At 39.3% G+C, this 13,380-nt stretch overlaps 1 protein-coding gene across 4 annotated transcripts in view; it reads left to right on the top strand.

Moving 5' to 3' along the window:
• Positions 1–3,208, top strand: part of WWC2 (WW and C2 domain containing 2) — a 154,177-nt gene extending 150,969 nt beyond the window's left edge. For all 4 annotated transcript variants that reach the window (XM_056560400.1, XM_056560414.1, XM_056560409.1 and 1 more), the window contains one exon: positions 24–3,208. In XM_056560400.1, coding sequence (XP_056416375.1) covers positions 24–90 — 67 coding nt within the window. In that variant the 3' untranslated portion in view covers positions 91–3,208. The remainder of the gene's footprint in view (positions 1–23) is intronic.
• The last annotated feature ends 10,172 nt before the right edge of the window (positions 3,209–13,380 follow it).

The following is a 13,380-nucleotide window of genomic DNA, read 5'->3' as shown; positions in this document are numbered from 1 at the left end:
TATGTTGCTTCCTATTCTTTCAGGGAGAAGATTGCATACTTCACCAGAGCCAAGATCAGTATCCCATCTCTCTCTGCTGATGATGTATAGTTATATTTTTGTTTCACAGCTGTAGTTTTCCTATTGGCCGTTTTTTAGATGAACATTTTTGTAGCATAGCTTTTGCTTTTATGGTAAAAGTAAAACTGAATATTTTTTTTACATTACTCCGTAGTTTGTAAAATATATTATGCGGTATCTCGAATTAAAGTCTAGGTAAAGAAAAAAAAAACACCAAATGAGAAAAACACACACAAAAAAGTTCTGAAGAAACCAAAGTAGGGTCATTTGGTACACCGATGGTAATTTTGTACAGTTTGTATATGTCCTATCCACGTTTTCCTAATGTTTTGTAAAGATGGAGCTAAAAACAGTGACAGTGTGCTTTTTCCTGTTGAACTGCACTGTTCTCAGATGTTTTTTGTTCAACGGACTGATGTTCATGTTTTCATGTAAGCTGACTGTGAAAATGGCTGAAAAGCCGCACATTTGACTTTTGCACCGTAGATGTTTTTTTTTTTGGGAGTTTAAAATTTCCAAACCTTTAAGGCTGCCTCATGAACCAGGTGCTTCTGTATCCCATAGTGGTGCCATGGCTATAGATGGTACTCACTTTGAAGAAAACAGAGTTAAGAGGTGCTGGAAGGTGACACACATTCATTTCTATGCCAGATTAGGGTTACAGCAACGGAGAATAAAGTTACCTACATTTTGTAGATAATTCACCAATTGAATAGTGAACGGCTATTCATATACCTCTGCTTCTTTTTCTTTTATTCATTTCCTAACATAAGTGAATAGGCAACTATCAGTATGCTGGGGTTAAAAATATTGTATAGAAGGGATATACATGATTTATGTTGTTGTATTTATACATTCGACCAAATATACCTTTGTAATAGGTATGGACAATATTATTTAGAAGGTTATATATGTAATAAAAGCCCAGCCCCCTACTAGCATGAGGAGCTTCAGGATCTGCCCTGTATCTACTGCTTTATTCATCCTGTTGAGAAGGAGGACAGTAGTTGTGTGCATTAGGCCGGTTTTACATAGGCATATTATAGATGTGTTTCTGCCTCCGTATTATGGCCACAAGTCCCGGCCCGACTGTGGGACAGGTATCAAGACTTGCAGCCTTACTGCAGATGCAAAAATGCTTCCGTAATTCTCCCAAGTTTAAATAATTTTATCAGGCCCCTCCTGTAGACAACAGAACGTTCAGATAGAGAGCAAAAGAAGACCAGTGTCATTGATGCTAAATTTATGACCAGTTTGAACAACTATATTAGCCCATATTGGCTAAAATGTTTATGGCGGCATTGGTGAAGTGATTGTTCAACACTTGTTCGACTTGATTCTACTTTTATCTAATGTGTATGGCAACTTTAATGTTTATCTTTAGAGCACTCTGACGGCAGCATGTTTAGCATCATTATACAATATGATCTATACTGCTAAGTTAATGGAGGAGATTTATCAAATTTTGCGCAGATGAACAGTGGACAAGTTGCCCATAGCAACCAATCAGATTGCTTCTTTAATTTAATGCTGCGGCAGGATCTACCAATAAAACACAGATGTGATGGATCAATGCATGACATAAGCCTTGCAATGATAGGCAGATAGGTGCAGTGAAAGACTAGTAGTCCTAGTGGGTGCACAAGCTTCAGGGAGCTTGACTCACAGTCCCAATTTAATCCAAACACGATACAAGGATGTGGCACTCCAAAATTAAGGTAAATCCATAACGTGAATTTATTTACACATCCAAGCAAAGTGCAGCATTTCAATCCTACAATTTGGTTCCAATTTTGGATCTTTTTAAATGGGCACTGTCATGAACTTTTACAAATTTTTTTTTTTGTTGTAATTAAAACAGTTTATTTTGATTTTGAAATCCGACCACTAGGGTTCTGCCTCCTAGTGGCCGGCTGCAGCCTGCTGTGACGTCACAGATGAATTCGGACCGATCCCGGCCAGGCATCGGTCCGAATTCAGTCAGGCTGCGCTCGCTCCCTGCCTGTCAATCAGAGAGGCGGGAGCGAGCGCTTTGAACTAAGAGGATGTGCGCAGGCTCCCCGGTCTCGCACACCGGCCCCTGCTCCCGGTGTGAGGTGGAATTTCATGCGTCGCTGCTCCTAAGCAGTGCTGCGCCAGGACTGTCCTGCACTTTAGTCTTTTTCAGGCGGAGGGGGGGGGGCGGGTTGCGAGGGAGCGGGATGTGCGGCAGCTGCGGCCATCGCCGTAACACAGATACTGTTTTCACCACAGTGTGCCTCCAGTTGTTTCCCCACTACAACTCCCAGCATGCCCTGACAGCCAATAGATGTCAGGGCAAGCTGGGAGTTGTATTGGTGAAACAGCTGGAGGTACACTGTATAGGTGAACTAAGGGCGGAAGTCAGCCCCCTGCAGGAATAAGTGACATCGCGCCTGCTGGGGAAGTCTGCCTGGTAGTGAGCACACTACCAGGCAGACAAAAAGGCATTTTTAATATAGTAAAAAAAAATAAAGGCAGTGAGGGGGTTAGGGATAGATGGGCAATAGGCAGGGACAGGAACAAATGGTGGGAGCTACTCTTTAAAGCAGCTTGCTTTGGTAAGATCCAAATAGTAGGATCAAAACATTGTACAATTCACATTAATTAATTAATTCACCTTAATTTTGGAGTGCTGCATCCTTCTATCGTGTTTTAATGATGATTCATACATGTCCCCTAGGGGAATTAATAATGTGTAAATAAATAAAATAATGCAATAAAGGTTTTATACAAATAAATTAACCCCATCTGTACGAATAGTTCAAAGCACCCTGCCTTTTTCTATTTTCCACCTAAAAATATGGAAACTAAATAAAAATAGATATATTTTGTATTGCCATGAAATTGTCTTCACTATTAAAATATAACATTATTGATCCCATACAGTGAATAGATATATAAATAAAATAAATAATACATAAAAAAATATTATTTTTTTTCTCAGAAAAAGGACTAAAAAGAAGATAAATACTGATAAAAACTACAGATCATGGCACAAAAAAATTAGCTCATATAGCGATATACAGAATTTTTGTGTAGTAAAATAAAACAAAACCTTTATAAATTGGATATCGCTGTTATCCTATAAACCTACAAAATAAAGATAACAGGGGAGATTCATTAAAACCTGTGTAAAGGAAAAGTCGACCAGTTACCTATAGCAACCAATCAGATTGCTTCTTTCATTTTTGAAAAATAAAAGAAGCGATCTGATTGGTTCCTATGGGCAACTGGTCGACTTTTCCTTAACACAGGTTTTGATTAATCTCCCCCAACATGTTTACCATAAAGTGCACTATTGCAACTTCTTCATTGTTCCTGCACAAAGTTTGCCAAATCTTTCCCAAGGTCGTCTTTGTGGAGTCTAAGACATATCAGCAGTGACATAAAATTGCATATACATAACAGTTGTATTAAACTAGTGACAGGTGGAAAAAAAAATAAAAACATATACTTACCTTCCTCACTCCCCTGCAGTCATCTCTGTAGGGGAGACGCACTCCCCGATGCACCACACTTCCAGAATTGCGGTCGGCATAAGACTACTCAGCCAACCAACAGCTGAAGTGGGACACCGCTGCAAACGGTTATTATTTCTCTAGATTACCCCTTTAATTTTCTCATACTTACAATGTATCTCTCGCCAATAATTTTATAGTTGGTAATTTAAAGGTCATTGAAACATAAGATTGTCATCAAAAAAAGATTGGGAGGAAATCTACATATAAACCTAACTTTGCTATGATTCCTAAGAAAGAAGCAGGCGTAATCCTAACATGCAGGTACTAAACGAAAGGTAAAATGATAAACTGCTTCAAATTCAACTTATGAGTTAGGTTTTAGGTCTTACATATCTATTAAATCATGTAACTGTGTATTCAGCTGTAAAAATATATACACTTAGATGGAATTACAGCCCGCAATTCTTATGTCCTGAACTTGGTGCCCTTGTGAACGTTCCATGGCCGTATGATGAGGCTTTTGCATATATACTGCTCTTGCCAATTCCCATGCAGATAAACTGTATACAATTACTTCAGGGAAAGAAGTTGCCAAACTCGTACGAGAATTATGTAAGTTTATAACCAAGAGGAAAATGTTTTGTAAGGATTAAAGTGAACTAGGGCCAGCACTGTCTATAGTACAGACAATTATTGTAATTACTGGAATAAACCCATAGTTCTAATTCCCGGACTCTCGAATATAAGAGTGCCTATTCACAGACTCTTCATCAAACCTAATCCTCTTATTTTAGATTTTTCTTTTTACTTTACGATTTACTGATGGGTTAATCAGAAGAATATAATTGTTACATCCTGAAGACAAATATAAATGTAAAATATTAATATTTAGGCACATTATTCACTATAACAGCAATAACAGAGTGAAAATAAGATACATTTATTTAATAAATAAAAAAATGCTCTTTTGCAACATCCAAAACAATAGTCCAGTTCATTGCCAGATACATTCAGCTGAAAATGTCACGAGAGTCAATGATCTGCTAAAAACTGATACTCCATTGTCTACTGCATTAACTTTAAGGGTGTAGTCACACGTACGGTATCCTGCACGTATTTCATTTGAATCTGCAGATTTAATGCCCTGTTCAGTAATTTAGTTTACGTCGAATATGCGCAGGATACTGTGTGTGAATAAACCCTTAAAGGGGTTATCGAGGAGTAGAAAAACTGATTTCTTAAAAAAAAAAATAGCACCACACCTGTACTGTGATATCACCTATGTGTGGTTTTGCAGCTCAGTTCCACTGACGAGAATAGAGCCAAGTTGTAATACTACGCACAACCTGAGGACAGGTGTGGTGCTATTTTTGGAGGAAATTTGTTATTTTTCTATTCCTGGATAACCCCTTTAAGCTGGCCATACACATTAGAGGTAGTTCTGTATGCCGCATATATATATATATATATATATATATCTATAAATATATATAAATGTGTGTGTGTATATATATATATATATATATATATATATATATATATATATATATATTAGTAATATGCAGCACACCGAAGTAAACTTAAAGTGCTTTATTCCATGCTGTACGTAAGCGACGTTTCGCCAGACTCACGCCAGCTTTCTCAAGTCTAGTCAAGTCACTTGAGAAAGCTGGCGTGAGGCTGGCGAAACATCGCTTATGTACAGCATGGAATAAAGCACTTTAAGTTTACTTCGGTGTGCTGCATATTACTACTATATGAATTAAGGAATCAGAGGACCGTGGCTCCAGCATGCTTGCACCCTGCCTTCTGTTTTTCATTCTTCTTGATGTGCTGCTTATATTTGATCTGTTTATGTATATGTATATATATATATATATATATATATATATATTACCATCAAAGAAGTATTCAGAAATCTTCCATCTCTCCTGACCCTTCCCTTACAAGACCATCATTGCCTCAGCTTGGCCCCTCTGTCACAGCTCTTGCTGATATAGTGACTTCTTTATAGTCCTTATTTTCTATTGAAATCAAATTTTGAAGCTAGCTAAGCTTTGTGATAGTATTCCAGCAAAAAAATCTTATCCCCCATCTTCAGGATAGCATATAACGTATAACAGGGGGTCTGACTACTGGGTGCCCTATGCAATCCTGAGAACATGGTCCCAATTCTCCTGGTGGAATGGAGGTTCATTAATTTTTTATTGGAGCTGCTGGAGATAGCCAAGCACTTTATCTCTGGCTGCTCCCATAGACAATTAATGTGTGAACATACCTTTACTCCCTAGACCAGTGTTTCCCACCCAGGGAGCCTCCACCTTTTGCAAAACTACAACACCCGGCATGCTGAGAGTTGGAGTTTTGTAACAGCTAGAGGCTCCCTGGATGGAAAACTCTGCATTAGACAATTATTCACTAGTACAAAGCCCCTTTTTTTTTGGCACCTGTCCTTCCAGCTTACACATTAACTAACTGGTCCCTATGTGTTCTGACCTGTCTATACTAGGGATTGGTTAATGGTCCCTCTGCAGCTACTGGTGACCAATCTGTCTATACATCTAAAAGAAATAAGTTGTGGTCGCAGATATTGATATTGATAACTAGGAAGAAGGAAGCTATTGGAAGGAAGTTCGGTGAAAACACACAGCACCTTGTTGCAGACTATAACATCCATAGTTTGAAGGACTATGGCCACATTTGTTCAGTCCAATGGATGCAGTATAAGGGTCTATTCACACGGCAGAATCTCCGCTTGTGGAATTCCGCCTCAAATTAAAGCCCATAGACTTCTATGGGATTCCGCACTCCCATTCACACTTCTGAATTTCCGCAAGCGGAAATTCAGAAGTGTGAATGGGAGTGCGGAATCCCATAGAAGTCTATGCAAAAATTCAGAAGTGTAAATGGGAGTGCGGAATCCCATAGAAGTCTATGGGCTTTCATTTTAGGCGGAATTCTGCTAGCGGAAATTCTACCATGTGAATAGACCCCAACACTACTGCAACTGTTAGTAGAGATACCAGACTATCCTCCCCCTCCAGCACTTCTGTTCTTTTGGTAGATGTGCCTGTGATGCTCTCCTAAAATGCTGTATTGTGGGCTGTACTAGGGAAAAGCAATATCCATAAAATGGCTTTCACACTGTTGACAAATCCCCAAAACAACTACAGTGTTAACATTATTCTGTGTCATGAGGTTGTTTGTCAATAGATATATAATCTGCTTTTGCCAGAAAATGGCATTGTAACTAGTATTGTAGCTAGGCCTTATTGTAGTGAATGGAGCCGAGCTGCAATACTAAAAAGAAGCCATTAATAGGAGTGGCACCGTTTCCTGGGTAAAATGTGTGTGTATATATAAAAAAATGTTTTTAATCTCACAACCCCTTTAAGGATGTAATGCAGTATGTCAGTGTACATGGACACCTCTTTGCTCTGCTCACCTGCCGTTGTGTAACCGTCATTCATTCCGCTGTACAAATGTGAAATGTGAACAGCACATATTACAGGTGGGGCCATCCTACCACCAGGAAATTGTGCAAATGATTTCAAGTGTCTGTTTCAAGACAATCAAGTATTATTGTGAAGAATAAGCATTTGATTCCAGAAAGCTGATACAAGATGGAATACTGCTACACCGAGGTTCAGTAACCTGCTTCTCTAAACCTGGGGAGCCGCGGGTTACCTGGCCACATGCTCTATACCAGCGGTCTGCCTGGGCCACTCCAGCCACGTGCTGCAGACCATCGTTTTATACCTGCGTGAAAGACTACTAGAAGTCCCATGTGTACTTGTAAGGTCAAAGAGTTGGGGAGGACATATATATGAAGTCATTTAACCCCGCAGGTTCCAGGGTACGGCAAGGACAAGCGCTGATTTACTCTTGGTCTCTGTAGGGGATAATATTAAGGTTCAATGAAGGTTGCCTGTATTTTTTGTTTTTGATTTTGTAAAATGTAGACTGATGTGTAGAGCTGTTTGTGTCTTTTTAATGATTTACTCTCTCCACTTATTTATTTACTGTCTTATTTATGTTATGTTTTCATATAGTTCAGTTCTGGCCATTTTAATGTCGGCCATAAATAAAAGTAACAACAATCCATTACAGCTTGTTCTACGTATACAGCCTGTTCTTATTTATGCGAAAACTATTAAACTTTAAGGTTTTGGATAGGCCAGTAAGGACAACCTAGATCGTTTCTGAGCAGATCCTATTTTGATCATATCAGACATGCCACCCTCCAGCCGCACACAACGCAGCATGCGCCGGGCACGATTCTCTTGTAGGATTAGCAGATTACAAAAGCACACATGATACTTGCATGTATTTATGCTTTCGGTAAATGACTATCTGCCGAAATGGGCATTTGGGGGAGAACAAAATAATCACTGGTCAGTTGACAGATATTATCAGCAGCAGCAGATCAAAAAGAACCTTTTAAGGCCACAAAGTGCAAATAATGTCACTGGTACCTTTATGTTTGTTGTAATGTAATATGACATTACACAAGCATGGCTGCTTTTTTCCACTCTAACAGCAAAAATAAATCTGCATGTCACCAAACAAAGGGTCAAACTTCATGCGCCTCTTAAATCAAGCAAAGTGGGATTTTGCTTAAAGGGGTACTCTGTTGCTCAGCGTTTGGAACAAACTATTCCGAACGCTGGAGCCGGCGCCGGGAGCTCGTGACATCATAGCCCCGCCCCCTCATGATGACGTGACGTCATGAGGGGGCGGGGCTATGATGTCACAAGCTCCCGGCGTCGGCTCCAGTGTTTGGAACAGTTTGTTCCAAACGCTGAGCAGCAGAATACCCCTTTAAGACTGGCATGTAAAATGGCGGTCTTACATAATTCTATCTCATAGTGGTTTTCTGGTTACAGGCAAGTTATGTCTCCAAAATCTGTAAACTACTTATTGGCATACACTAGGAGGTACATTTGTAGACACAAGGGGGAATATTCTCTCCTTACTGAAATTGCTTAGGCTAGCTGACACCTACAGTGCATTCAGAAAGTCTTCAGACCCTTACAAATTTTTCACATTGCCTCATGTTATGTTATGGTTTTGTGATAAAATAAAAATTCTAGTTTCCCCCCATCATTCTGCTTTCAATACCCTATTATAGCAAAGTGTTAACAGAATGTTGATAATTTATTGTGATATTGCATGGACAGAAGTCTTTAGACCCTTTACTCAGTACTTAGTTGAAGCACTTTTGGCAGCTATTATAGTCTCCAGTCATATTGGGTATGATGGCGCATGTTTTTACACCTTGATTTGGGGACCATTGATGGAAGCCATTTTCCTGTCTCTCCAGAGATGTTCAATTGGGTCCAAGTCAGGGCTCTGGCTAGACCACTCAGTGGTGGTTGTCCCTAAACCACCACTGTGTTGTCCTGGCTGTGTACTGTGTTGTCATGGCTGTGTACTTGGGGTAATTGTCTTATTGGGATGTTTACCTTCAGCCCACTCTGAGGGCCAGAGGACTATGGATCAGGTTTTCATTATGATCTCTGTACTTTGTTCCATTCAGCTTTTCCTCAACCCTGACCAGTGTCCCTGTCCCAGGTGCTGAAAAATGCCCCAAAGCACGATGCTGCAACTACCATGCTTCACTACAGAGATAGTATTGGGCAGGTGAGGAGCAGTGCCTGGTTTCCTCCAGACATCAACAAGTTAAGTCTTGGTTTCATCAGACCAGGGAATTTTGTTTCTCACAGTCAGTCCTTTAGGTGCTTTTTTGCAGCTTGTGTGTGTCTTACTGATGAGATGCTTTATAAACCCCAGATTGGTGGAGTTCGGCAGTGATGATGGACATTCTGGAAGTTTCTCCCGTCTGCACACAGGATCCTTGGAGCTCAACCAGAGTGAGGGTGGGTTCACACCACGATTTTCTGTACAGTTTTTGGATACGCTTTTTTTTTATTTATTTTTTTAAACCGTATGCAACCATACAGCAAACCGTGGCCATAGACTTTCCATTCAAAACCGTATGCACCATATTGCTTACGGTTGTCTTCGTTTTTCGCAACACACGTTTTTTAACTTTTTTTTTTTCTGGACAGAAAACCGTGGCCTACCACGGTTTTTGGTCCAGGTGAAAAGCCGTATTGACCTGTATACGTTTTTTTTTTTAACATGGGAGTTAATGGGAACCGTACAGACCTGTTTGTGCATACGGTTCCATACAGTTTTCACCATACAGTTTTTGATGGAATGGAAAATTCAAAACGTATAAGGTTTTTTTCTTAAAAAACGGATGCAACCGGACATCACTTTTCAAACCGGATACGGTTTTCAATCGTATAAAGATAAAACTTTGTACACACGTTTTGATACAGTTTAGTCAGGTTTTGAGGAATCCGTTTTTTTTAATCAAAAACCTGATAAAAAACTGTATTGCAAAAACATGGTGTGAACCTACCCTGATCAACTACATTTACCTCAGGTGACTCCAGTCTTGGTAAAGAAACATCTCAGAGAAATGGGAGGCCCCAGAGCTATATTTCAAGTATCAGGGTCTGAATACTTATGTCCATGTAAAAGTTTAGTTTTTCCCTTTTAGTATATTTGAAAAAAAAATTCTAAAATTCTATTTCCACATTCTTATATGGGCTATTGAGTCAGAAATGATAAAAGAAAACGTGAATTTTCATTTTTGCACAAGGCCCCAGCAGAAAAAAATCTGAAAAAAAGTGAAAGGGTCTGAAGACTTTCCGAATGCATTGTAGTCTGGATCATTTAAGTTCGTACACAAATTTAGCTATGCTACATCATTCATATGTCATATGCACATGTTATGTAAGAGCAGGCAACCTGCAACAACTTTGTTGCTAGACTAGAGCTCCCAGCAGCCTATGCCAGACTGCAATTTGCATAAAAAGTTCATGTGAATGACTATGTACTCAGTGTTCTGCAAATCTTTAGAGTAATATTAGCAGAGAATCCTTCACAGTAAACATATAAGCTGCTATACTTAGGGGGGTAGCTATAGAGCAGTGATGTTCAACCTGCGAACCTCCAGATGTTGCAAAATTACAACTCCCAGCATGCCCGGACAGCCAACGGCTGTCCGGGCATGCTGGGAATTGTAGTTTTGCAACATCTGGAGGTCCGCAGGTTGGACACCACTGCTATAGAGGGTGCAGATGTTGCCTTAGGGGGCCCGAAAGCACCTCTGCCCCATAAGAGACCAGTATAATAATTGGCACATAGGGTCCTGTTGCAGATTTAGCATCAGGGCCCAGAGGCTACAAGTAGAGATGAGCGAACTTACAGTAAATTCGATTCGTCACGAGCTTCTCGGCTCGGCAGTTGATGACTTATCCTGCGTAAATTAGTTCAGCCTTCAGGTGCTCCGGTGGGCTGGAAAAGGTGGATACAGTCCTAGGAAAGAGTCTCCTAGGACTGTATCCACCTTTTCCAGCCCACCGGAGCACCTGAAAGCTGAACTAATTTATGCAGGAAAAGTCATCAACTGCCGAGCCGAGAAGTTCGTGACGAATCGAAGTTACTGTAAGTTCGCTCATCTCTAGCTACAAGTTACACCTCTGGCTATGCAAAACCCAGCAAGGAGTTTCCAAGATGAATACATTACTCACTAGGCAAAGGGGCATTGACTGTTCCTGTTATGACCCTGTGGCCATCTTTGCATTTATATATCCAAATATGCAGCTTTTCTAGATCCAAAGTTGTCACAGGATGAATTTTCATGGTTCTACTTACTTTTTAAAGTTGGTTTTACTGTTTTCTGTCAACATTATATTGCCAAAGTTAGCGACTGCTGTACTGAAGCCAGTTTGCATTCTGTAAGGAAATTTAATCTTAAATTATTTTTTTTATTTTTTTGCTGAAAACCTCATCATTTACAATGGAACTCAGAATAGGAAAATCTGCTTTAACTCAGTTGTTCTGAATCACAAATTTTTTGTGAACTTTAAAACCCACTTTTTACATGCCATTCAGTGCCTTGTAGAATACAGAGGAAAGCACTGGCTCCTCAAGTGTTAAGACATGTACAGTAAGGATCATTGTGCCCTTTTAGCCAGTAGGTGGCAGCACCGATATAGCCTCACTGTGTGTAGAGAACCATAAGATGCCTTGTTCTGTTTTGGAGGATGTCAACTTTTCACTATTTAATTATTATTATGAAATGATGTTTAGTATTCATTGTACCTATTCTTTCTACAAGTATCTATATCCAGTTCCTAGTATTACAGCCACGTATCAGAAAAAAATTATTCTATTTTAGCCAAATGAACAAGTTATCACCGTGGAGAAATCAAATGTTATGTGTTGTATCCTCCTAAACTATCGGGAATGTAAAATGCTCAGAACTGAACTAAAAATGTAATCAGGTTAAATTCTGAATGTGTTAATGTTTTTCATTGTGTCATTGTCAGTAATACTATGGAAATGCTACCATCACATAGACTAACGTCGTCTCTGCACTTTCCATGTGTCTCGATGATTTGAACAAAACAATAAATTTTTTTAACAAATGAAAGGTTGTTGGAGTTTTTATTATGTTAGAATATGTGTGTGTGTGTTTTGATTATTTAACCCCGTAAGGACAGAGCCCATTTTGCCTTAACCCCTTAAGGACCCAGCCATTTTACACCTTAGGACCCGGCCATTTTTTGCACATCTGACCACTGTCACTTTAAACATTAATAACTCTGGAATGCTTTTAGTTATCATTCTGATTCCGAGATTGTTTTTTCATGACATATTCTACTTTAACATAGTGGTAACATTTTTTTGGTAATTTGCATCCTTTCTTGGTGAAAAATCCCCAAATTTGATGAAAAATTTTAAAATTTTGCATTTTTCTAACTTTAAAGCTCTCTGCTTGTAATGAAAATGGATATTCCAAATATTATTATTTTTATTCACATATACAATATGTCTACTTTATATTTGCATCATAAAATTGACGAGTTTTTACTTTTGGAAGACACCAGAGGGCTTCAAAGTTCAGCAGCAATTTTCCAATTTTTCACAAAATTTCCAAGATCTCAATTTTTCAGGGACCAGTTCAGGTTTGAAGTGGATTTGAAGGATCTTCATCTTAGAAATACCCCACAAATGACCCCATTATAAAGACTGCACCCCCCAAAGTATTCAAAATGACATTCAGTCAGCATTTTAACCCTTTAGGTGTTTCACAGGAATAGCAGCAAAATTAAGGAGAAAATTCACAATCTTAATTTTTTACACTCGCATGTTCTTGTAGACCCAATTTTTGAATTTTTACAAGGGGTAAAAGGAGAAAATGTATACTTATATTTGTAGCCCAATTTCTCTCGAGTAAGGACATACCTCATATGTCTATGTAAAGTGTTCGGCGGGCGCAGTAGAGGGCTCAGAAGGGAAGGAGCGACAAGGGGATTTTGGAGCGTACGTTTTTCTGAAATGGTTTTTGGGGGGGCATGTTGCATTTAGGAAGCCCCTATGGTGCCAGTACAGGAAAAAAACAACACATGGCATACCATTTTGGAAACTATACCCCTTGAGGAACGTATCAAGGAATAAAGTGAGCCTTAATACCCCACAGGTATTTCACGACTTTTGCATATGTAAAAAAAAATTTAAAAAATTTCAATAAAATGTGTGTTTCCCCCCCAAATTTCACATTTTTGCAAGGGTTAATAGCAGAAAATACCCCCCAAAATTTGTAACCCCATCTCTTCTGAGTATGGAGGTACCCCATAAGTTGACCTGAAGCGCACTACGGGCGAACTACAGTGCTCAGAAGAGAAGGAGTCATATTTGGCTTTTTGAGAGCAAATTTTGCTCGTGGGGCATGTCGCATTTAGGAAGCCCCTATGGT

Source organism: Hyla sarda, chromosome 1, assembly GCF_029499605.1.
Source record: "Hyla sarda isolate aHylSar1 chromosome 1, aHylSar1.hap1, whole genome shotgun sequence".
Lineage (NCBI taxonomy): Eukaryota > Metazoa > Chordata > Amphibia > Anura > Hylidae > Hyla > Hyla sarda.
The sequence above is the reverse complement of the archived record's forward strand: the minus strand, read 5'-3'. Positions and strand labels throughout refer to the sequence as shown.